The 26,048-nt window shown below is 51.5% G+C and overlaps 1 protein-coding gene across 1 annotated transcript in view; it reads left to right on the top strand.

Annotated features, from left to right (window-relative positions):
- The first annotated feature begins 921 nt into the window (after window positions 1-921).
- The window catches only part of Tet3 (tet methylcytosine dioxygenase 3), a 95,396-nt gene continuing 70,269 nt past the window's right edge, over window positions 922-26,048 (top strand). The window contains exons 1-2 of the mRNA XM_036180381.1: window positions 922-1,625; window positions 15,449-15,505. Coding sequence (XP_036036274.1) covers window positions 1,323-1,625; window positions 15,449-15,505 — 360 coding nt within the window. The 5' untranslated portion in view covers window positions 922-1,322. The remainder of the gene's footprint in view (window positions 1,626-15,448; window positions 15,506-26,048) is intronic.

Here is a 26,048-nt window from a genome sequence, read left to right as displayed (position 1 = left end):
GGCAGCGGCAGGCTGGGAAACTTTGCCCCTTTGTGCGCTCCGCCCCGGAGGCGGCGGGCAGGTCGGTGCAGCCGGTGGCTTTCCGGCTCCGCGGTGGGGGAGGGGCAGCGCGTGGGGGGAGGGGAGGGGCGGCGCGGGGACCGTGGCGAGGCCGGGGTGGGCGCAGCGGGGTAGCCAGGGACCCGGCAGGGAGCTCCGGGTGGCCGTGCGGCGCTGCCGGGTGGGGGTGGCGGGGCGGGGGCTGCGGTGCAGCGGGAGTGGAGCGGCCGAGGCCCCAGAACAAAGGAGCCGGAGCAGCGGCAGCGGCGGCGGCGGCGGCGGCGGCGGCGGCGCGCGCAGCCCTGGCCTGCGCCCCAGCGCGCCCCCTCCCCGCGCCCCTCGGTGGCGCGCGGGTCACTCTCCTCTGTGGCCCTCCGGGCTCCGGCTCCTGGGGCGCGCTGAGGTGGCTGACTCGGGATTCCCCACGGGCGCCCCCCCCACACCTCCTGGCCGCCTCAGTGCTTGGGGTGCCATCCACACCAATGAGCGAGCCTCTGCAAACTTTTATTTTGCAAGCTCTGTTATCTCGGGGACAGTCCTGTGCCCCCCGGTGAGGGGCTTCGCTTGGATTTTAATGAAACTCATAAGCCAGTGGAAGGTGTGTGAATGTAGGGGTGCACAGAGCAACTTTCTCAGAAACCCCCACCTTGAGCACCCCTCCTCCTCTTGAATGTCTCCTCCCTCCAACTCCCCCTCCTTACCCCCCACGAGGCCGCTGTACCTCCATCTGATGAGGCGCTAATGACTTCGTTTGACTCTGACCCTGGCTTCCCCCATTTTCTCTCTTCCCTGAAGCAGGAAGAGATAACACGTGAAAGTCGTCCCTGAGCCCCGAGTGATGTGCTTCCCCTTTCTGTGTCTTTTCCACCCCCAGGCAGCGTACGTAGCCTTCTCCATCATCCTGACCCAGGGAGGGAGAAGTGTCAGGAGGAAACTCCTCACCCTAATCTGCCCCACCACACACCCACTGGCTCACCTCATGCCTGAGCCCCGGGTGGGTGAGGGTGAAGAACCCACCCAGCCAAGATGAAACCTTTCCCGGGGGCTGCTGCCGCTACTGTCTTGGCCCTGATCCTGGGGCCCTGCCGGTGGGAGACTGGTCCTGGAAGGAACCCTGGCAGCCGGCTGCAGAGGAGGTGAAGAGGGTTTAAGAAGAGGCACCCATCCCAGAGGCGGAAACTGATTGCCTTCACCCCTGTAGACGTGTTTAGGAGAGAAGGACCTGTTGGTGGACAGTAGCTTAACCCGGATCCTATGCTGCCTTCCCTGGCAACGGCAGCATCATGAGCCAGTTTCAGGTGCCCTTGGCGGTCCAGCCGGACCTGCCAGGCCTTTACGATTTCCCGCAGGGCCAGGTGATGGTAGGGGGCTTCCAGGGGCCTGGGCTTCCTATGGCTGGGAGTGAGAGCCAGCTGCGAGGGGGTGGAGATGGGCGAAAGAAGAGAAAAAGGTGTGGGACCTGTGAGCCCTGCCGCCGCCTGGAAAACTGTGGGTCTTGTACCAGCTGCACTAATCGCCGCACGCACCAGATCTGCAAACTTCGGAAGTGTGAGGTGCTGAAGAAAAAAGTGGGGCTGCTTAAGGAGGTAAGCGGGCCTCTGCTAGGCTCCTCGTCCCTGTGCCAGGGCATTGTCATCATGAGGGTCTGGTTAAAAAGACTCATCGGGTACACCTGTCCTTCCATTTCTGATCACTCGGTCCCCTTTGGAGCACAGGCTGCCGTTGGGAGCCCAGTGGGTTCCTTTTGCAGGCTGCCGGTTTGTAGGAGAGTAACTCGGTCCCTTGCAGAGTGTGTAGAGCCAACATCCTCATCCTGGATGTTGGTAACTGATGCAGGACAGAGATGTCTCACGTGAGCTTTAGAAGTTTCTCTTCCTGCTTGAAGCCTCGGGTGGACTTTAAGGTGACCGTATGTATGTGTGTATGGGTGATGTGGGCAGCTGTGGTGACAGTGAGGCACTCGAGGTGGATGAGTTTAGAGGAAAGCTCCGGGTGACAGGTTGGTTTTTGTGCTGTCCTGACGGGGCTAGGTATTTCTCCCCTGAATCTTTCTTTGGCTCGGTTCTTGTTTTTCTCAAACAGGGAATTTAGTGAGAGACACTGGGCATGGGATACTTTCTGGGGCCGAATGGTTTTTGGCATAGTAGTGTTTTGGTGGGTAGTAGGTACTGGATACCAATTTATGAATGAATGACGAGCTTTTGAGATGCTGTCAAGGGCTCCCTGTATACCGGATAGAAGACGGAGGGAGACTTAGGATGAGAGTAGCCAGAGTGGGTGTCAGGGGAGACGTGGAGAGGCAGTGACCCTGTATTGGGCTTCCTTCCTTTCTACTGTGGTGATGAACACTCCACACGAGGATAGTGGGAGCTGTGACAGTAGAGAGTTGGCGAAAGAAGCGACCAGCCAGTAGAACAGAGTTTAGGCGGAGCGTGTAGCGGCTGCAGCTGCTCCAGGCAGCGCAACTGGCGCTGGACAGAGACAGAGGCCTAAGCAGTCTGTGGGGCTCCTGGCCCTGCCACTAATTTGTCCAAGAGCCTAGACTGTTCGGCCCCTCTGAGCCTCCCTTCTCGTGGGGGAAATGGCGTTCTCCTTGATGGTCTTCAAAGCCCCCTCAGCTGGGCCAGAAGCTGCTGTGCTCTGAGCATAAGGTCACCTGTGGCTGCTCTGGGTATGCTGCCCGCACTTGGGATTTCCCTGACTGCTGAATGGAGAGCCGTGCCTCAAGCCGGTAGGGCTTTGGCTAGGAAGACAGATCTCAGCGCTAGGGGCAGGAAGTGGATTCTGCTAGGGTGGTTCTGTCCCTTACCTCCCTTTGTCCACTTACTGCACACCGTAAGTCATAACTCGGGGACGACAGTCTGTTCCCTGTTTACCTTGACCAGTTAAAGCAGACATCTGGATCAGGTCTGCAGCTCCCCACTGGCCCAACCTTGGGGCAATAGTGTCCAGCCCATCTGTGCTGCTAGTGTTGAACACAGTTATCATGCTGCTCACCCTGTGCCCTCCAGGTCACTTCTTAGAGGCTGAGCTAGGTATAACCTAGTGTTTGGTTGTGAGAACTATGTTGCATGGCCAGATCCCATCATTCCCTTCTTCCTAACGGGGCACTTCCTTTTTCTATCCCAGTCTCTCCACCCCTCTGATAGACTCAAGGGTAAAGAGCCCTGTGGGCTAGAGAGTCTTGGTGGCCTTTGTGGGTGGCGTTAAGTGCCGGTTTTGGCAACAGTGGGACATAACCCGAATGAAAGGAGTGGGGAAGGGAATGAGGCCAGGGCCTGTCATCTTCTTGTGTAAGCTGCTGTCCAGGCTGCCGGGTGGTCATGGTAAAGATCCCGTGGACTTGGGGTGGCGGAGGCTTAGAGACAGCCCTGAGAAGTCTGTGCACCCGACAGACCTTGCCATGGTTGGTGGCTACCCTAGGCCCCTAGGGTCAGGTAAAAAGGTAGCTGGACATTGTGATACCCGAGGACAGAGGGTCTACATGTGGGTCTATGGACCAGGGTTGGCTCCAGTTTCTAGAGAAATAGTGTAATAACAGTTTTTTTTTTTTCCTTAAAGCTAGCTATTTCATTGTTTGCGTGTATTTCTGCTCCATGGTGCTATGTAGAAGTCAGGACAATGTGGGAGTCAGTTTTCTTCTCTGTGGGTCCTGAAAAACAGAGTCATGCTTTGCAGCTGACAACTTTACCCACCAACTTGATCCTAACTTTTTTTTTTTTTTTTTTTTTTTAAGAGCAATGCTCCAAAGGTGGGTCCCTTCTCTTTGATATTTAAACTTGGAAGAAAGAGGTTTGTTGTTGTTGTTTTTTGTCTTGGTAATTGGTGGCTCTTCTTTACAAAAACAAAAACAACCTGCTCAGGAAGGCTTGAAAGCCCAGGACAGCTATCTAGACAACACCCCATCTAATGGACTTGTCCCTGGCATGTTCACAGTACCTGAGAGACTCTGCTTCAGCAGAGTGTTTAACAGCCCCAGGGGACCGAAGTGACCTTAATCATTAGATCTTCTTAATGCTTTTAAAAGTGTCCCAGGACTGGGGAGGTTCTTGGGTCTTTGTTTGTTTTTCCCCTGACTCTTGAGGTGTGGTGGGCTATTCCATCCCCGAGCCTCAGAAGTCTTAGCATCTGCTCGCATCTGTGTCTCTGTGTTTCTAGTCCCCTTGGTGTCCTTCCTTAACTCCATCCTGACTCCACTCTCCCAGCTGCCTTTGGTGTTTCTTTTGCACTGTCCACTGACAGCTGCTTGGCGCCATCCTGTAAGGGGGGGTGGGTGGGAGGGAAACACTTATCTTGTGTTTTTCCTTTTGTTCCTCTATTTGGCTTCCTTTTTCCCAGCGGGCTTTGGGAAAGGTACGCCTGAATCCCTGGACTCAGTAGTTCAAATCTGAAGATTAAAGATGGCCTCCCAGGAGCAGGTGGTTGCTTCTGGGTTGGCAGTAGCTAGAATACATCTGAAGGAGTGCGTACCTCTGCTGTGGTCTTCATTCGTAGTTCAGAAAGATTCGCAGCTTAGACTGGTGTCCGGGTTTGATTTGCGTTCTTTTCCCTTGAATAAAAGGCGGCCTCTTAAAGTAGAGTTTGAGTGTGAAGCATGCTAGCTAGGGCCACATAGGAAATCTTTCTAGCATGGGTTTTCTCGGTTGTGAGGTGAGGGTAATCCTCAGGCGGTTACAAGGATGAAATGTAAGAGAAAATATGCATGTGTCTGGCACACAGTAGGTAGCCGGCACACAGTGACAGAATTAAACTTCAACATCTAAACAACTGTGCATTAGTCTGAGTAGTAAGCCTGTAAAGACAGATTAAATGTTTATCTTGAGACATCCCCTGGCTGGCTGGAAGAACTGTGGAACAGGACTCTGGATCCAGGTGTAGGAAGGGGAGTGTCTGCACACCAGGAACAAGCCAGCACTGTAGTCCTGGGCATTGGCAAGGGAAGTAATGACCTGAGGAAGTAGAGGAAGCAGATCTGTCCAGAGAAACCCATGCATCAGGTTGGAAGCAGAGCAGTGTGGATGAGCAGCGCAGAAATGGTATGTGGTTAGAGAGTACCTGCTAGCCATCAGCCAAGTGCATCATCATCGGCTTCCTGACAAGATACCTTGTAGCTCTTGGGGGCCAGGAGCTCTTTGAACAATGTCAGAAACCTGGTGGGTTCTTTCTGAGCTAGCTGGTAGTTCTAGCTCCTGAGGAGGGTGTTCAGCAAAGGGAGAGGCAAGTGAAAGTAAAGAAGCCCACCTGGTTGTGTGAGGCCTGAGAAGAAGAGGCTGGACGAGATGACTGGGTCTCTGAGATGCTGTTTTTAAACCCCGTAGCCACAGACTCCATAAGGACAGTCAGCTGGAGGGAAGAGATTATTTTGTTTTAAAGGAACTACCACAAGGGTAGTGAAGGGGGCCAAGCTAACGGGAGCCATCTGTGTGGTGCCACACTACCATCAAGTGTACAGAGATGGTCAAGGTTGTGCCTGCTGGGGCTCGTGACCTGGAAGGTTTGGGAGTGGTCTGAGCCTTCCCAGGCACATCAGGAAGCCCAGGGGCCAGAAGATACTATGCCTGGGGAAATGCTTGTGATGGCAGATTCTCTGTATGCTCCAGCAAGGAGAAGGAAGTGAAGTAGTCCTCCAGCTTAGGGAGCATAACCAGGGACAGGAAAACAAGCCACTGGGGCAGGGGGGTTCTACTGGGGAAAGGAGAGCCGGACACCACCCGGCATTTATGCCCAACTGAGTATCTTCCCCAGTGCTCCCAGGGAGCACTCTGTACAGAATTCTAGTGATAAGCAAAGTGCAGTAGGTTAGGGCTGGCGAGAAGTCCAGTTGTCAGGATATTGGTAATCATAAACAGTAGTTAGCTGTTACTAGAACAGATTGTTGAAAAAGTGGTAAGACGTAGAAAGGCTAGCTATGGACTGTCCTCAGGGAGTGCCTGAGAGACGGCAGACTCCAGAAGTGGACAGATCCCAGCCAGCTTCACTGCCCTGCCTGTCAAACACCGTTGATCAGGGATACTACGCTGGGACCACTTGGGGAAAATGGAAAACTCCTAGTGCATGGTACTGCCAGCCAGAAACCTTGACTTAATTGGCCTAGAACAGACTTGACTGAGGCTCTTGAAGTGAATCTGATGTCAAGGTAGAGACCCCCCTGCTGCAGACCAGAGAGGCCTGGCTCCCCCCTGCTGCAGACCAGAGAGGCGCGGCTCCCACTGGAGTTACAGGTCATGAAGTAGTTTACTCTCACTTCCGTCTTGGTATGCCGCGGACCATCAGTGTCTTGTCAGGAGTGCAGAATCTCTGGCCTTATCCCAGACCTTTTGAACACAAATCTGTAGTTCAGCTAGATACCTAGGTGGTTTATATAACCATTAAAATTTGAAGAGTGAATCTCCAGTGCTTGTGTGACCAGGAGAAGGGGTGGGGCAGTGGGAAAGGGGGTCAGAACACCTCACAACCAGGCCCAGAATTCTGGTTGTCAAGTGGGAAAGGAGAACCCAACCCAGGACTGACTTCGTGTTCATTCCTTTGGAGTTCCTCAGGCTCGTGAGTTTTGAGTAGTTCTGTTTAAGGACTTGGGTGTGATCTGAAGACAGCCAGGAAAGCTCTCAGGCGATGTTTGCTGCTGGGAAGCCTGATGGTGGGAGGTTGTAGGCCCACAGGTCACAGTGGTGGCTAGCTGGGGGGGATATCTCTGTGGAGTCTTGGGTCTGGTGGAAGGCCCTGTGGTTGAGCCATCCACTGATGGTGACTGGGAATTGGAGGTGAGGAAGTTGAAAGGTGGGAAGGGGCTGAGGAGAGTGGGACAGCCTGAGCAGCAAGTCTCAGTGAAATTCAGCGGGACTGAAGAAAAGCAGAAAAGTCTAGATGTGTTTGACTTTTTTTTTTTTTTTTTAGGTTTATTTTATGGGTGCGAGTGCTCTGTTTGTGCATGATGTGTGTACCTGGTGTCTTCAAGAGTTAGAAGAGGGTGTTGGATCCCTGTAGAACTGGGGTCATGGATGGTTTTAAAACCGTATGAGTACCAGGAATTGAACCTGGGTCCTCTGCAAGAACAAATGCTAACCGTGGGCCATTTCTCCGGCCCCCCTGGGACTTCTCTTAAAAAGAGCTGCACATGTGAGGAACCTTGATTTCCTGATCAGATAGAGAGCTGAAACTCTGTAGAGGATTTTGTCAGCCTATCTTGAGATCTGTCAGGGTGATTACGTATAGGACAATGAGAGGAAACAGGGCCAGTCAGTTCACAAATGAATGGAAGAGGAGCCCATTCCTTCCTGTGGAGGAGGCTGCAGACCTTCTGCTAATAGGTTCTAAGCAGGCCAACTGAAGCAGTGTTAGGAAAAAATGTGTTTTTCCTACACTGGTGAGCTAGCCTGAGGGGTCCCTGTTTCCTGTGCCTGCATGGTTCTGGAGAGAGGCTGGGCTCTGCAGACTGGTGATAGGTTATGAAGGCATCCCTTGGAGTGAGATCCTTCTGGCCTGTGGGAAGTGTAACAGCAGGTGTAGCTTCATATTCTTTAGACAGCTTTGTTGCAGAAGAAATATCTAACCTGGGCCATAACATTTTTGGTCACATTTTATACTTAATTTGTATGTATATCTTTGTGTGTCTCTGTGTGTACATGCACGTGTGTGGAGGCCAGTAATCAATATTGTCTTCCTCAGTTGCTGTCTACCTTCTATTTTAGAGACAGTCACTCACTGTATATATTCCTAGTAGGCCTGGAATTCATTATGTAGACCAGGTTGGCCTTGAAAGCAGAGACCCTTTTGGCTCTTGCCACTATGACCTGTCCATCTTGTTTTTTTTAAAAAAAAAAATACGTGTACACACACACGCACGCACACACACACACACATATCTTTATGTATATGGGTGTTTTGCTTGCATATATTCATGTGCATCATGTGTAGAGGCCATAGAGGCAGTCAGGTCCCCTGGAACTAGAGTTACAGATAGTTGTTAGCCACCATGTGAGTGCTGGGAACTGAACCTGTGTCTTTTGCCAGTGTTCTTAACCACTGAGCCATCTTTCCAGCCTAACCCTTGTTTTTTCTGAGACAGTCTTCCGCTGAGTTTGCAGATTCAGCTAGATTGGTTGTCCAATGAGCCTCAGGGATCCTTCTGTTTCCACCTTCCTGGTGCTGGGATTACAGCACACACTGTGCTAGGCTTTTCCATGGGTGTTGGGGATCACAACTCAGGTCCTTACATTTGTGCAGCAAGCACTACTAAACAGAACCACCTCCACAGCCTCTTTTTTTTTTGATCATGCTGGGGATTAGACCTCAAATACTTACTTTGGGCAGGTAAGTGCTTTATGACCGAGCTACACCCTGAGCCCTAGACTTTATCCTGTAATGGAGTTAGTCTCAGGTCTGGGTTAAGGTCAGGTTTGTGAGCTTTCTGAAAGGTTCAGCTGAATGTCTCGTGAAAGTGTGACAGTGTATCTTTGGGGGGATGGTATATGGTTTTTAGTACATTCTCAGAAATGTTCATGGCCACCCCAGATTTTAAAAGCATGACTTACCTGAGCCATCCGATGTGAGATCCATAAGCCATGGACGGCTATTTAAATTAAAATTAAATACAGTAATGGGCACAATAGCTACCTTCTAATTAGCTGCACATGGCTAATGGTTCTTGGATGGTGCAGATAAAGAACTCTTCACTGGAAGTGGGGGCTCATACTTGTAATCCCAGTACTTGGGAGATAAAGGCAGGAAGCATTCAGTTAGAGTCTGGCCTAAATCTTTATGTAGTCCAGCCTCTTAGGTGATGAGTTCCAGGCCAGTCTCAGCTCTAGACTAATACCCTGGCTCTAAAAGTTAGTGCTATAGAAGATCTACTGGGCAGAGCTATGAGCTGGACATAGGGTATCCCGGTGTGGTCCTCAGACCCATCCTTACCATAGTCTCTTTCAGGTTGGGGATCATGGCTCATAGCCATGGTAGGGAAGAGAACGCTCTCCTGGTTCTCACCTACTACAGAACTCATTCTTAAAAGCATGGCCATGGATTTCTTTGGCACACAGTGGGAGTAAGGTGTGGTTCCCCATAGGGACCCTCCTCCCATAGTCCTGATCAAAGCCTCTGTGAACCATGTTCATGTTAACTTCTGGTCCTGCACATACTTGTTCACAAGCCTGGCCCAGAGTCAGCCCTCTGCCTTAGGCTGTCTCCTGGAGAAGGCAGTGTGGTAGTAGATGGGCTGACTCTAGTGGACTCAGGTGTCTAGACGCCATCCCTTCTTTGCCTGTGGAAAAGATGAGTGTTCGGGAAGAGAGGATGTTAGAGGAGGAGACCCCTTACCTTTGTGTACCCTGTGTTCCAGCTGGCTGTTCTGGAAGAGTCTGTTAGGATTGCTACAGGCCTCTGCCTTGTGCTTTGTGTGGGGCAGACTGCTGTCACTCCTGGACTGTGGACACTTCAGTGGCCTTGACTGCTTGCATAAGAAGTTGACAGCCTGAGTTTGTACTAATTACTGAGGCAGGAGTGGGACATGGGAGGCTGAGAAAGCAGCTCTGTGTGGGACCTTCAGTTGCCTTCCAGGTGAACTCAGGTCTGGGGGTTGCTTGATTGCTTCAAGTAATGCAAGAGGTGGGCTGGGTTCTCAGATGGTTCTGTTGGAACTGCTGAACTGACTGGCAGTTCCAGCATTGCTGTGCCCTGGGAACAGGGACAGGTTACATGCCTCCCGCTGCCCTTAGCACAGCGACTCCAGGGTCTCGGAATAGGATGGGAATGTCACTGGCAATCGAGACCGTGGGTGTCTATACCCCACTGCCCGCTTGTCAGGGGAAGCCTCAGGAGAGGACACAAAGAAGCTGGGTCAACACAAGTGGCCAGGTACTGGACTAGAGTTCCACTTCTGATTATGTCAGGCAGTCAGCTGGGCTGGGCTTGCCTGTCTTTATACTTTTATTGATCTGCTCCTTACAGAGGTGAATCCGGTTCCCCCCAATGATTCTGGCACTCCAGAAGAGAGCGGTGGCAGGTTCTTGCTTGAGGCCGGGGTGGGGTGGGGTGGGGTGGGGTGCGGTGATGCAGGGAGGGGAGGGAAGAGCTGGCACCAGAACAAGGAAGACCCATACCTTCTGGATTGCTTCCTGGGTCCCAGGGCCTGCAACGTCCCTCTTCCCGGAGAAGTGCAGCGCCTCTCTGGTGCTGTCTCCGTTCCCAGAACCAGGTCACGCTTTAACCTGTAGCTAGCCCTGTCCAGCAAACCCCTCCCAAGGCAACATTTTCTTAGCAGAATGCCCTTAGAAAGCTGGAAGGGAGGAGTGCCTTGAGGACAGTCTAGCCTCAGTCACTCTTGGGCTTCTTGCAGACCGACTGGGAAGGGAAGGGAAGGCCTTGAGAAGTTGGGATGTAGTGGCTTGTGAAGGACTGAGGACTCTGTCTGCTGTGCCTGGAGTGCTTGGAGCTGATGGCAGAGGTGGAGAAAGATTCGGGCAGGCTGCAGGGCACACCTAAGGGTGTTCCCAGATCCTTGAGGGATGTTAAATGTGTTAATTACTCTTGGAAGTCTTCCTCCAGGCCACCCTGGGGTTCTGAGGTACTCTGAACCTTGTTTCTTTCTCTTTCTTTCTTTCTTTCTTTTTTTTTTTTTTTTTTTTTCGATACAGGGTTTCCCTGTGTAGCTTTGCGCCTTTCCTGGAACTCACTCTGTAGCTCAAGCTGGCCTTGAACTCATAGAGATCCTCCTGCCTCTGCCTCCTGAGTGCTGGGATTAAAGGCATGCGCCACCACCGCCCGGCATGCACCTTGTTTCTGTAGCGTCAAATAGTCTCCTGTTATTTGAGTTGAATTTGACCCTAACGATACAACACCTTCTCCTAAGCATCTAGGACAGTGGTTCTCAACCTGTGGGTCGTAGTAACCCCCTTGGGGGTTGCATATCAGATATTTACCTTATGATTCATAACAGTAGCAAAATTACATTTATGAGGGAGCAACGAGATAATTTTATGATGGGGGGTCACCACACCGTGAAGACCTGTATAAAAGGGTTGTAGCATTAGGAGGGTGAGGCCCACTGAGAGGAGGTGTGGAGTGCAGGCTGAGTGGTACTGCCTGCCAGGGCTCAGTGTGGGCACCTGATTTGTCAGAGTGCAAGTGAGGGGGGGGGGGGTCGGGGCTGCCTCTTTGTCCGTCAGGACATCAGTGGTACCTTCCTTGCATCTCATTCTGAAGTACCTCCAAGGAGGAGCATCTTTTTTTTTTTTTCTTTTCTTTTTTTTTTTTTTTCTCTGCTCCTCCTCTGCTTCCTCCTCCTGGTGACTGCCATTGACAGACTTCCGCTGCCAAAGCTAATTGTGAGGTCTGATCAGTGAATGAAGGCGAAGGCAGTTCCCATGACAACCTCAAAGAGTTTCAAATATAGAGGATGATGTATGTGTGATGGGCTGCAATTACTTGGGTGGAAATTGATGCGTGGACACCGGGACACATAGGCTCCAGGGGTGGAGGGGGTGTTAGGTTTTTTTGGCAGGATCCTTTGTGTGATGGAGAGAGGAGGGGGGTCACAGGCTTCCCCAGAGTCAGTTCCTAGTGCCTTCAGTGTTGGATACTTTGGAGAGTCAGGGCTCTAGCCATTCTGGTTGGGGAGGGCAGCACACATACACAGAGACAAACCTCAGGTGTTAAAAGAGAAATGTTAGAAGTATTATGGGCTAGCAACAGGCTGAGGTAACCGGAGAAGGCTTCCTGGAGGAAGTGGGCTTCAACTGAGCAAGGAAGGAACAATCCTGTGCAGACAAGGCAAGGAAGAAAAGAGACCTGTCTCTAGTTCCCTGTCACCTCTGGAAGAGATAGATGGACTTGAGCGTTGTGGGACTGGCCACTGTGGCCCTTGAGTATGCCACTGCCAGTGAAAGGCTAGGAAGAGTCCTGCTGGCTCATTTCTAGCTGTGTGGCCTTGGGCAGGGTGTTGAGAACTCCGGTCTGTCTGTAGAGTGGGTATGGAAATTGTGTCCCCATTTGTGGGGCTCCACAAGGCTTGAGGCTTGGTTCATTTGCAGTCTCCCCAATGTGTCTGCGTGTGTCTGGGTTCCTGTTTGTCCTGTGGGTGTCTGTTCCTGTGTGGAGTCTGGTCTGTGGATGGCCATGTTCTTGAGATTTTTCAGTGTGTTTCCAGCAAGTTCCCCATTGACCTTCTCTATGGCCCCACTCCTGCCACAGCAGCCAGTTATGGTGGAGACTGGGAGATCCAGATGGAAATTAGGGAAGGATCTTTGTCCTTATGCAGAGGAATCCCAGGTACCTCACAGTTCACGGGGAGTCTCACGTGTAGAAAGAGGGCCATATAGAGAGGAGAAAGATGTCAGGAAAAGAGCTGTCCAGGCTCAGTGGCCCTGGCATGGATCTCTGTGACTGGCATCACTCCCAAGGTGGGCTGGAGTGGGATGAGAATGGGAACAAGTAGGCTGCCTTGGGGGCCACATGCTCCCTTGGTTCAGCCAAGGACTGCTGGAGGGCAGGGTGGGTACCTGAAGTTGGGGGAGCACAGAGTTAGCAGAGGGAGATGGGGTGAACTCAGAGTTCCCATAAGCTGTAAGAAAGAGGCACGCTGGTCCATAGTCCACAGTGGGAGGTCCTGCCTTTCAGGAGAGTGGATGCTACCCCCTCCCCACCACCGATCCACTCCCGGCTTTAGGGACCTCATCTAGAAGCCTGACCAGGAGAAGGGGCCTCACCATCTCAATGTCCAGCCCTCTGCTACTCCACACTTGGAGGTAGAACGCAGCTCAGCACATTCCAGTTCTGTGTAGAGCCTAGGAAAGCAGGGAAGACAAGGCCCCACCCACGTGGGGGAAGGACTGTAAATAAATAACTGCTTGGTTGTGACTGGCTCCAGAAGAGGCAGTGTGGTGTTCTTGAGGACGACAGGGAGGAGCCTGGGAAATACTGGGAAAGGCTTGGTGACTGAGGACCTGGCTGAGCGGAGGCACTGTTTGGGTTCAGCCATGCAGTACATTAGCATGCGGGGGAGGGGTCAGGAAGCAGCATTGGGAAGAGTGAAAACATTCATATTCTCAGATCTGTTTGACAGGAAGTGGTCACTTTAAGTGACCCAGTTGTCTTCCTATCTCCCTGACCTTGGCAGAGAAAAGGGGAGTAAAGAGGGTGGGAAGGGTCTGGGTTTGAATTCCAGCCCACTAATTTTGAAGGACAAATTGTTCAGCATCTCTAAGACGCTTCCTTCTTAAAACAAAAATGTGTAGAGTAGGTAAAATGAGATACTACAGCATGGTTGGCACAGGGCCTGGTAGCAGGGCCCTGATACACTGTGGCAGCCACAGTAGTAACCGTATCAATTGATACTGTCTGAGCTGTGTTTGTCTCTGTGGGGTACATGGGTCTATAACACAGGGCTTTAGGGAACCAAGAGAAAGGAGGATTCACTTAGGCGGGTCAGTAATGTGAGTCAAAAGATGAAAACACAGCCTGGCGGCGGTGGTGGTGCACACCTTTAATCCTGGTACTTGGGAGGCAGAGGTAGGTGGATTTGAACCAGGCATTTAGAGGCCAGCCAGGACTACAGAGCAAGTTCCAGGACAGCCAGGGCTGTTACATAGAGGAGCTGTCTGAAAAAAAACAAAACAAACACAAAGCACCCCCACCCCAAAACCAAACCAAACCCCTGCCGTTGTCCCTCACTCTATCTTGGCATCTGCCTGCCTTCCTGCTCTGGGAGGGACTTAGTAAGATTGCCCTTTGTCCCAAAGAGGAGGCAAGTGTGAGCCCTGAAGCCGCCCGCCCCCTCATCAGAGGCAGGCTTGCCCTTCTCCTAAGGTGGCTTTTCTGGTTCTGAGTACTCCCTGGGGGCCCTGGGGTGGGGCACAATTATGCATCTGTGGTGGAGTGGGTAATAGAGCGAGTCACTAGAGCAGGGGCGCTCGTCTGTGAGTCACTTCTCTCAGGCCTCAGCTTATTCATCTGTGAGAATGAGAAAGCACCCTGAGCTCCGGCAGAAATGTAGAGTGCTTCAAGGCAGCAGCACCTACCTTGTGCCGGGCAGCTGGCTGGGTGCCTTCTCGGGGCCTCACAGCTGTGTGAAATGGCTACTGGTTCCATTCTACAGATGAGAAGAGAGAGGCTTAGAGAGGTAAGGTACCACCGGCTACTAGAAACAGGATATGTGGGTACTAAAGTTGCGTGAGGTAGCAGCCTGGATGTTCCCTCTCAGGGATGGAATAGACGGAAGAGGTGCCTGGGAATTTAATACAGAAATGTGAATTGCTAGGATTTTGCGATTTTGCGGTCCCCCCCTTACCCCTTCGGTCTCTTGGCCTTCGCACCCTTTGGAGTTAGGGGACTGTACGGGAACTCTTGAGGTCTGGGAGCCCAGGGGGTCTTTGCAAGGGGTACCTACCTGGTGGAGCCTCTCCAGGAGAGACTACCACCTGGCGATCAGCACCGGATGGGAGTGATCTTAGGGTAGTAAGGTGGTGGGCACAACTGACTTGGGGAAGCGCAGGAAGTATGGGCTACTGCCCATTTTCCCGAGTGGGGTACAAGAGGGCAGAGCAGGAGAGCTACAGAATGGCAAAGGGGTATGGTCTTCAGGGAGGACAGACCTGGAGGGGAGTTTGAGCCCCGCTGAGTTCCAGCGGTGTCACCTTTGGTAAGTTACTCCACTCATCTGCAGAGCGCGGGTGGGGAGCGGGTGTGAGTGTGTGTGTGAGTGTGTAACTCCTGCTGCCCTGAATTCTCCTTGAAGGACTGAAGCTCCAGCTCTTGGCCGGCTGGAGAGCGGCCCGTGTGGGGTACCTGCGTTCCGCTGTACTCCAGGTGCACCCGCCGCCGCCGGAGGTGCAGGGGACGCCTTGTGCATGTTGCCCGATGGGGGTGGGGGGTGCCCCGGGATCCCCGGCCTGCCTGGGAAGCAGCCCTTGTGGCTATGGCTTCCTCTACCAAGGCCCCCGCCTGGCTGCTGGGCAGGTCCTTAACGGGGAGGGCCGGGCGCGGGATTGGCTGGCGCGCGCGCCGCCCCCTCGCACACCAGCCTGGCGGGGCGGGAGCAGCCGGCAGCTGGCCGCCGCCTCTGCAGTGCCTCCCTCGGTGCGCTCCCTCGGCGGGGATAATGGGAGGCCAGGCGGCGGCCGACGCAGTAGAGGAGGCCGGCCGAGGTAGAGCGCAGGGCCCGGAGGGGAGGGGAGGCCGCGTGCAGGCCGGGAGCGGGGCCCCTGGATCTTGAGAGGCCTGGGAACCGAGCAGGAAAACAAAACACTGGAAGGCGCAGGGGCCCGTCCGCGCCCGGGAGGCAGCTGGAGCAGGAAGATGGTCCCGTCCAGCCTTTCTTCCCCGGCCCTTTCCTCTCCAGCGCGCTGGGGCCTGTGCAGGACTGCTTTGCTGCTTGCCTGCCGCCAGTCTGCCTCACCAGTGTCTTTGGCTTCTTTTGCAGGTGGAAATAAAGGCTGGTGAAGGAACGGGGCCTTGGGCACAAGGGGCGACTGTCAAGGTACCCTGCGTGCTTGTGTGCGTGTGCATGTGCGTGTGTGTGTGTGTGTGTGTGTGTGTGTGTGTATGTATACGTTTACGTGTGTGCGTGGGCGCGCGCGGTGGGGGTAAAGTATTGGACTGGATTGGATATAAATAAAGGGTCTCCTCTGGTGACTGTTTAATCTCCCACTCTGTGTGTGTGTGTGTGTGTGTGTGTGTGTGTGTGTGTAGCAGCAGCAGCTGAGGGGGAGGGGCGGCGGGAGTGTGGGCGGCCAATGAATTCTCAGGCCTGTGTGGGTTTTGTTTGGATTCTTTTTGCTTTCTCAGCTGGATGGTTTGGGTGCAGTTGGATTTTGGTTTGTGTTGAACTGTGTGTATGTGTGTGTGTGCGTGCGCGTGCGTGCCTGTGTGTGTGTGTTAAAGACATGCAACCTACTCCCTGTCCCTGCCTCTGGGAATCTCTGGAGAATGGCCCTGGCACTGTTGGTTTGCATCCAATCTGCAGAAATCCCCCGGGGTGCGTCGTCGCGGGGAGTTTGAGGGGGGGTGAAAGACAGTAACGGGGAGGGAGAAGTGCACTCCTGACTCTGAAGCTGATAGGGTGTCATTAGTCATGCTGCTGTCGCCATGGAGATGGCTGGAGAGAGGAGAGGAGGTGGTGGGGGTGAGGATATTTTGGGTAGGGTGGGGGCTGATGCAACATCATGGCTAGGAAGCCAGCGGGTGTCTGCTGTTGTTTTGTGCCATTTGGTGTCTGGGAGCCTGGGAAGGCAGTGTTCCCAGGTGTGGGGGAAGCAGAGAAAGGGGCTCTGACCCATTCCAGGTGGGTTTTCAGAGGGCATGGTGGTACATTTGATAGGGGGGAATGGAGAGTCCGGGGAGAATCTGATCACTGAGAAGCCATGACTAATCCTTCTAGGTTGGCAAGGACCAGATCAGTAGATTTCCTTCTAGTTTGCCCCAGTTTACAGGGCTGGGGGCCCACCTTAAGTTTGAAATTACTCAGCAGTATCCTCTAGCCTGGGAGAGGGGGGGGGGGGCTGGGACAGACAAATCAGTGTGGATGTCTCTGAAGAGCAGAGACCCGGAGTGAGTTTGGGGAAAGGTGGGCAGGCCAGGCCCAGTGGGGCTCTCCCTGGCATGGAGGAAACCCGGAGCCTGGTTGCTTAGGTAGCAGGTGGGCGAGCTGTGAGTGTCCCAGCATGCTCTTAGTCTTTTCCTGCAAAGCTACCTCCTACTTCCTGGGAAAGCTGTGGGAAGCTCTGAGCAGGTGCTGGAAATGGCCCTCTGCCACCTCACTGTCTGGGTGGTGACACTGGCAGGGTGGGGCTCTGCTGCTTCCTGTGTGGGTTGGGGGTTCCTGAGCTAGCTTACAAGGTGGATCTGAAGGCCAGGGTTAGTCCCTGGCCTCTTCCCAAGGAAGTGTTTAGAGAAGGACATGGTTTTGCTTCGGAAACAGTTTCTTAGGGAGGAAGAGCCAGGTGACCTCAGCTCTGAGGGAGCTGGCATGCCTTGGTGAGGCTGGGGAGTTGTTGGTAGTCATCTGGAAGGTAGCGTGGGAGACCCCCAGGCAAGTAGAAGCGCTTAGTGATACTGTTTGTGCATGGGCTGCTGAGAGCTGTGAGCTCACACTGGCTGACTTTTTCTCTTGCTGCCTTTTCTGGGGAGCCAGAACCCACAGTTCCCCACCTCCGTTTCCTTTGGCCACGGGCTGCTCACTGGGGGAGTTGTAGTCACTGGGTACACTGTTTCAAAAAGTGTGGGCATTGGAGATGTTAAGGTTCTGAGGCAGACTCTTCTGTCCCCCAACTCCCATGAAAGCAGGACAAAAGGATGGAGACAGATGGGCTTAGGGAGTGGGGGAAGCTCCCTCCTTCTGTACCTCCATCCTTGTCTGCTTCCTCTCTCCAGCACCCTCCTGCCTGGCTGCTGTGGTGATGACTCTCCTTGGCAGACCTGTGTCCTTGTACTCTGCTAGTATGCTCTATTTCTCCCACCTGTTGGGCTGCCCCGGGATCTGGTCTGAAGATCCTTTGGAGGCCCTCAGGCTAGTGCCCCAGCCCCAGCGTTATGAAAATCCCCAGGTCTCCCTTTCCCTGTCCACAGGACTTTGATTCCTCAGGCTCTGAGCATGTATCTGGACTTGTTGATGCTGAGCTGCCTGTCTGAGAACCATGGCTTCCTCTCAGCCTTGGTGCCGCTAGTGCTCCGGTCTGAGCCCCTGCTTTTGGCTTTGGATTTTCTCAGGTGGCCTGTTGGAGGGTGAGAGAGTTTTGCCCAGTCTATTATCAGGTCATGGTAGAACTCCTCCTGTGGTCAGGATAAAGGGAGGATGTATGCATGTGTGTATGTGTACAAGTTCCCACAGGACGGGCAAGCCCCAAGGGTGAATGGTGTCCAGCAGCCAGAAGAAGTAATGCATGTCTCCTTGTATGCTAATGCTGCCAGGAATATCCTGATGTGTGGGTGTCCACAGTGCCTGGCACAGTCACAGAGCGGAGCTTGATGAATGCAGGTCGTCAGTTTACTATATGTAATGCTCCATGTCATTTACCCACGAAATCCCAGGGAATCTGGCATAGCCCAATACCCTGTTGATACCTCCTCCCCTCAGCTGCCTGGACAGCCAGTGCCCAGAGCACCAGGCTGCCCTGCTTTTGGGCTCCCACGCTCTGCCTCATGGGAGCATTGCACTGGCTAAGGATATCTGGAAACTATTTTGGAGCTGAGCCCAGGATCTCTGCCTTCTGTCTCTCCTTTTGACCACCCCCAAAATGCCCTGTTGAGAATCTGCTGCTTGACTCTCTGCATACCCTTGGTCACTCCTGTCTGCCCTCTTCACCTGCCCTTCAGCTCTTTGGAAGGTTGAGGAGTCCCCTTCTCTGAAGTCATTTACAAGCAGCAATAAAGTTGAGAACAAGTGGGCTGTCATGCTGGAGTAGAAAAGGAACCAGCCAAGGGGATGCCAAGTTTAAGTTGGGGAATGGAGAACGGGCTTCCCCATGCTTGGTAGGAGCTGGAGTTCATCACAGAGCTTAGCTCTGCCTCTTTGGCAACCCCAGTCAGTCGGTCATTTTTGAGTGAATGTCGGAAGAGTGAATGTGGCAACACAGTGTAAGGTGGAATGGGAGCCTTCTGTCCGTCACCGTGCAGGGACTTGGGGCTGCATTCTGAGACCACCATGATGGCTCTGTTGTCCTCTTGCTGGGCTTGTGAGGAGGAGGGGCTTGGGTGTTCATCTGCTTCTAGCTGCAGCTGGACGTTTGTGCTAGAAATGGGCTTTGTGGTTTTGCCAAGTTCCCTCCCAGACCCTGGAGGCTGTGGCAAGTGATCTGGCTGGCTAGGGGGTCGGGGGCTGGAAGTATGGCAGAGGCTTTGTTTTGGCTCAGCTCTTGGGTCTCCCAATCCTCTTAAGACCTCTTTTCCATCCCTGACCTCTTGGGCTTTTGGCCTCATTTCCTCCCACACCCAGACATCTGGCAGTCAGCAGGACCCCCTATTCCCAGCATCTGAGAGGCTGCTGAGGGAGGAGGTGGCTTTCTCTTGGGCTAATCTAAGAAGTCTGTGCTAACAGAACAGGGGCAGCTTGCAGGAGTAAAACCTGTAGCTTGGCAGTCTAACCAGGACTCTGTTCTCATCCCCACCTACTTTTATCTCCCATTCCTTGTCTCTTCAACATTTGCTGAGCACTCCCGTGTCCCGGTACTAAGTACAGAATCAGAAGAGAGAAGTTACTGTTTGAGTCTTCCAAAACCCTTACCCCTAAGAGATGTGAACTAAATTCCTTCAGTTATAGGCGGGAAAGCCAGTATAGACAGCGCATTTTCATGCTGTTAATACCTTTGATCTCCACTGTGTTTGGGGCATATGAACTTGCACATAACCAAACTTCTCATCACATGTGCACTTGGATGTACTAGGCTTTCTTTGTGGCTTATTGAACCTCAGGGGACTTGGAAAGAAGAATCAACAGTCTTGTTGTTAAGGTTAATGAGTGCTTCTAGGATCTGATGGTAATGTGTTAGAGTCATGTGTTCTGAAATGGATAAGGTGGAAAGGAAGCTTGATTTTTGAAAAGGTGCTGGGTTTGAGATGCAGAGAAGGCTGGATAAAATACTGTGCCCGGGGCTGTTGATGTGAACTTGAAACTACCTGCAGCTCATCACGAGTGGGGGGGTCTCCTGGCCGTGGTGGTGCACACCTTTGACCCGAGCATTCGGGAGGCACAGACAAGTGGATCGCTTGAGCTGAGGCCAGCCTAGTCTGCATCGTAAGTTCCGCCAGAGCTACATAGTAAGACCCTATCTGGAAATGTTTGTGTTCCGGAGCGGCAATGTGGCTTACTCGGGCCTTTGCTATAGATTTGATCTTCAGCACTGCCAAAAAAGAACAGAAAAAGTCACCTTGTGAGCAGTTATCTGGATATAGTTAGTGGCGTGTGCTGGTAATCTCACATTTAAGGAGAAGAGTGAGTTCAAGGTTATCCTTGACAATGTAGCTGGTTTGAGGCTAGCCTGGTTTATATCCGGCCCCATCTGTAAAAAATAAAGTTTGAGTCTCTGTAGACTTTACTGCTTAACTGGCTGAGAGAGAGCAACAAGTAGTGTTTCTTCCTCTACTCATGGGCTTTGCCATTAACTATGGGAAAGTCACTTAGTCCCTGGCTATCATTTCCTCTCTGTATAGCAGAGGGTTTGCCTTCCAAAGTTAGTTTTCCTCAAACTAAATCTAGAAACAGACCAGATTGTCTGTTTAGGTTTTCTCCTTTTTTGAATTTCTAAGACTCGGTCCCACTTTGTACAGTTAGCTAACAGCTTATGCAGCCTGCCTCGGGTGTTCGGTACTGTTCAGAGCATCCTGTGAGCTGTCCGCAGGGCGGTTTCCATGCTCTTGCTCTTGGATGTCCTGTAACTGAAGACTTCTGTGTGTGATGCTGGACCGGGTCAGACTGGACAGCACTGCTTTGAACCTGCTCCTGGTGGTGTGCAGGGTCCCTGGCTTGCGTGTCTCCGCACCCTTTTTGGACATTGCCTCCTCACACTTGTTCACCTGTGTTTGTTGCAGAGTCTCTTAGAGAAGCCAAAAGACTTACTTGTACCTCAACTCCTGTAGATACGGATCCCTCCTGCATGTTCAGGACTGATGGTGTTAAGTCTGAACCACATGGGCCCTTGAAGGGTGCCCCCCCCCCCCCGTTTGTATTACTAGAGACTGAACTCGACCTCACACGTGCCAAAAACCATCTACTACAGTAATATCCTCAGCCCTCTTTTTGCCATGGCTTTTGAATTTATTCTGTAGCCCAGAAGGCCTTGAACTTGGGATCTTTATTTCTTAGTCTCTTGAGTAGTCAGGATTCCAGCCCTGTTCATCAGGTCCAACTTTATTTATGGTTTTAAAAACTTGAAGCTATTTTTGTTGTTGTGATGCTGAGGATGGAGCCCAGGTCTTGCTGTGCAGTGCTCTTTAGGCTTTCATATGATGGTCCTTACTAACCTAGAGGTGTAGCCCTTTCCTGGCAGTGGCTGGTCTTCTACGGTGACTTCTGTAAGGATGGACCCTCCCGCCCCAAGTCATCTTGGTGGCTTCAGCCGAGGCGTCTTGGTCTTACTTCCTCCAGCTGAGGCTCTCCAGCTTTTTGTTTGCATTGTTAAACATTCAAGTAAAAATGGGAATTTTTGTCCTGCTGTCCAGAGAAAAGGGCCCAAACTGTCTTGCTGCAGAAATATTACTTAAGGGGCCAACAAGCCAAGTGTAGGAGGATTAGAGTCTAAGCAAATCCTGGTTGTGTCTGGCCAGGAACTCTTGTGCCCTTGGTGCTTAAGTAATTGGATTTCTGAGCCCCGCCCCCACGCATCCTCATGAGTAATCCTGACCTCATGGGCTCTGCTTGGAAACAAAGGCATTGAGAGGGTTTGCAGCTTGTCCTATCAGAGAGCTCTCCAGCTCTGCCCTGATGACTGACTTCTGCTTTCCTGCTTCTGCGACATCCACTGTCTCTTCTCAATCACTTATCCAAAGGGACATTTGTTCTGGCCTCCGGGCTTTGTCCCCAGCCCTGCTAAGCAGACAGTTTACTAGAAGGACCGATGCCTGGCCTGCCGACTACCTTCCTATCCCTCAGGGAGGTTCCATCGCTAACTCTGCTGGCTGCTCTGCAGAAGGGGACCAGCAGGGAGGCCAGACACACCTGTCAGAGGCAGTCAGAGGTCTGAGAAGGCTTGTGGCCAGAGAGTATGGTCTGACGCTGCAAAACCTCGGGAGTATTCCTTAGACCAAGTCATGTGTCTCTGCTGGCTTGACCAGGGTCAGCCAGGGTGCAGAACATTCTTTCTGACCCTCCTGGTCCTGGAGAGGGGAGACTAGGTCTTCAAAATATGAGTCATTAGTGCCCTGTCCCCAGGCTCTAGGAGAATGGATTTTTGCTGGAGCTGGAGATGTGCCTGTTCACATAAAACAAAACACAGCTCTCACCTTAAAGGGTCTAAGCCATAGTTTATTCTGGAGCCAAATATGAATGATCATGGCCCAGAGAACACAGGTTTAGGTAACCCCAAATTCCATGGCCCAATGTGCTAACTGTTCCATAAAGTTCTTTTTAGAACCTGAACAAAGCCATAAATCAAAACACTATCCAGTGCATTGGTGGGAACAGCAGGCAGGATACAGTGAGGTGGGGAAATCTCTGCTGTGGGTCTCGGATGCTGTCTAATTACATTCTTGGGCTTGGGTGTTGGTGGAAGCAACTGTGCTCATATATTCCAGAAGAATGTACCCAGTAGTCACAGGCTGTTTGGTCACAGAGATGGTCAAGAGAAGGCTAGTTAGGGGCTAGGATGGTTCAAGATAACTTGGCTCTGGACCTACACTGTTTCCAACCATCTTTGAAGAGTTCTAATCAGTCAGCCTTCTAGATGGTGCAGTGTGGGTACGGTTTCTTTTTAACACGTCCCGGAGCTGTCCACCTGTTTTCCTCAGTGTTTGTCTGTCCTACTCTTCTCCAAACCAGGACATTCTTTAGGACTTCTGCCTGCCCTTGTACCCATTCCTCATGCTTTAAGCACAGTTCTCTCCCTAGTCTGAACATGCTTTGTGACATGACCCAGGATTCCTTGGGTCAGAATCATCCGTGGGGCTGCCTGGCCAAGATAGCCATATGTTGGGTCAAACTTACGGGTCTGGGTGCCTATTCCAGACTGAGGTAGGCAGAGGAGGGTGGCATGGGGTCCCAGATAATAGTGCTGGAAGGTCTCTGTAGGTGACCATGTGCTTCTTCCTCCTCACTGGCCTCATTCTGTGTCTCTGAATCTAGTCTCATCCTCTGGTTACGCTCTCTGCTTACCTCTACCCTCTGGTCTCTCCTATTATTTTTTGCTGGTTTCCTGTTTTCCAGCTGTGGGCTCCCAGAGGCATCATTTGGCCCCTGGGTAGTAGTTAGGGCTTAGCTGTGGGGTTGTGTGGTTGCAGTGGCGTGTGTCTTGGGGCTGTCCTGGCAAGGAGTCCAGTCTGAAGTCCTTGGCTAGGAGCCAGAACCCAGGATTCTGTGTCCAGCTTCATGGGCCCTAAAGTTATTTAGAAAGACTTGCGTGTTCCACATTTGTGTGCCCAGGAGTGCAAACACACACGCACACGCACACACAGTATTAGAATGATCCCTTAGCTCCCCACTAGGTCTCCGACTGAGGTCTGGGGAAGTGAGGAGGAGGAGGAGCTGGGTGGGTGCCAGGACAAGCCATCCCCACACACTCCCACCCGAGCTTCCACCACAACAGGCAGGGCCTTGCTTCAGCTTGTCCTGAGAGTCTCCAGCAGCCAGTCCCTCTGGTTTAACAAGTTTAGCAGCTCTTGGCCCCTATTTCATGTTAGAATTATCTGAGAAGCTCTTCAGAAAGGGATGTTGGTGTTTGGACTCCAGAGACTCTGATGTGGTTGGTGGAGTGCAGCGGACCCGTTTCTTGAGGCTCTCCTGCCAGTTAGAATGTGCAGTCAGGGTTTGGCTCTGGGTCTCCCATACCTGTGGGGAGCTTCCAAATGAGAGTCTGGGAAAGTTAAGATCAGGTCATCAGACGCTTTGTACAGGATTGAACGTCCTGTCTGTCCTATGAGACTGGCCTGTGAGCTCAGCGATTAAAGTGTGATGTTCAGAAGGAGGCTCTGGAGCAGGTCGTAGAAATGGAACTTTCTCATCTCAGTCTTTAATTTTTGAAGTCTTATTTTTTTAATGTGTGTGTGTTCTCATTTTCTGCAGGTGTATACGAGTGTGTGCATGTATGTGGAGGCTGAAGTTGTCTGAAGTTTACTTTACACATTGAGTCAGAGCCCCTCACTGGGACCTAGAGCTCGCTGGTTTGGCTCCTCAGCAGCCAGCTTGCTTCATGGATGGCCTGGTTTCTGCTTCCAGAGCGCCAGGGCTACAGGCAGGCCTGGCATTTTCATTTTTAAGCTCTTAACCGAAGTCTAGTGCATACATAGGAAGAAAAGCATGTACAGCGTGGCAAATTCTCACAAACACACCTTACGTAATGAACATCTGCCTGTAGAAATGACACTGCCCTGTTCGCGGTGTTCAGAGTTTCTGTGGCACTTGAGTAAAGTAAGGGCGTGCCATAGTGTGGCAATATATGCTGGCTTTGGGCCTGGAGGGCTTTAGCTTGGCTTCTGCCAGGAATACCTTTAAACACCTTCCCAGACCTGTGTGCTTGCTCTGGCACAGGTAGGTGTCGCTGTGAACGGGCACAGGGCAGGGGACCTTGCAAGCCCCTACTCCATGTGAGACTCTCAGCCGCTTTAGTTTGTTTCCTATCTGGGTGTTTTAAGTTGATGCCGATCCCCAGTCTGGGGTTAAAAAATAAAAGCCTATGTCCCTTTCTGGCCCTTTATTCTATTTTTTAAAAATTATACCAATAACAACTATCCTTTGGGGGAAAAATAGAGGATGACAGGGGAGGGAATTGCTGGCAGCTTCACAGTGCAGACCTCATTCCCTGCCCCAGGGCCCAGTGGGGTGTGGGTGAACAGAGTTGTGCCGTGTCCTTAACTCTTCACCTGTGATGACAACCTGCCACCAGGTCATTTAGGAGTGCCCTGCACATGAGTTCTGACCATTGGTTCTAGTGGTGAGTCTGGGTTTGGTCAGGTAGCCAGGATACATCGGGCCGAGAACCTGACCCAGGAACTGATGTTTCATGATAGATGGAGCTGGGAACGTGTGTCCTGTGTTATGTGTTTGCTAGGTACTTATTAGCTTGAACATCTTTCTCTGTAGTGATATTGTTTCCCTTCTCACTAGAATGTGAATGACTAGTGTTTCACCTTTAGGCATGGTGGTGTGGATTATTGAGGTCTTAGGGTTATGTGATTTCTTTATATGAAAGAAGTGATCTCATTCCACTGTGTTAATTTTTTCCATTAGAAATAGTTAAATTTGTCTATTGAGCATTTGAGCATGGCTTGAAGAGCATAGTATTCTTCCCTGCGTATTTTAACAGTAAGATGACTTATATTAGTTAACACTATCTGAGTTGTTTAAATTGTGAGATTAACTTGTAACCTTTGTGTTTTCTTTATTAGGTGTCGGTAATAAAATGACATTAACTTCATGCAATGTATTGGGAAGTTTTTTATACATTTGTACACTTATTTACCAGGTATTTTCTGTCAGTGATGCATTTTCAAATTATTCACACAATGTATACGCAGCTAACTGCATTTCATTTCTTCCGTACCAGCAAGGATTGAACTTACATAGAGAACTCACTATCCCTAGTATAAGTTTTTAGTCTGTTCAGCAGTTCATATTTCCATGAAGTGTTTCACATGCTCACTGGTATTCTGGGGCCTCTGCAGTTCTCTTGACTTGTTTTTCTGGTTCTGTTTATTCCATTGTTTCAGTGACCAGTTTTTCATTCAAGAATTTAGTCCTTAAAAAAAATCCTTCTGAGACTGGAGAGATAGATGTCTCAGAGTGGCTAAGAATACTCACTGCTCTTCCAAAGTCACGAGTTCAGTTCCCAGCACCCTCATGGATGGTTCACAACTGTTTGTTAACCAGTTCAGGGATCTGACACCCTCTTCTGTCCTCGTGGGCATCCACACACCACATGAGTTCATACAGACACAGATACACATGAATTAAAAATGTATTTACATTTGTCTTGTTTCTTTCTTTCCTTTTTTATGTGCATTGGCATTTTGCCTGCATCTATGTCTGTGTGAGGGTTTCAGGTCTCCTGAAACTGGAGTTACAGACAGTTGTGAGCTGCCATGTGGGTGCTGGGAACTGAACCCAGGTTCTTTGGAAGAACAGTCAGTTCTCTTAACCTCTGAGCCATCTCTCCAGCCCCTTTTTTCTTTTTTTGTTGCTTTTTTTTTCATTTCTTTGTCCAAATAAGCTTGTAAAAGATGTGTCAAGTTCTGTGAGAAATGTTAGGTGTTTTCGGTTAGACTCCTAGAGGACTTAGAGATTTGAGGGCAGAGGGAAGTGTATCTTGCCCCCCAGTTTTTGAGACTGGCTGGGATTAAAGGTGTGCACCACTATGCCCAGGAAAGTTCATCTTTCTACC

This window comes from Onychomys torridus, chromosome 3 (genome assembly GCF_903995425.1).
Source record: "Onychomys torridus chromosome 3, mOncTor1.1, whole genome shotgun sequence".
NCBI classification, from domain to species: domain Eukaryota; kingdom Metazoa; phylum Chordata; class Mammalia; order Rodentia; family Cricetidae; genus Onychomys; species Onychomys torridus.
This window is presented reverse-complemented; position numbering and strand designations above follow the sequence as displayed.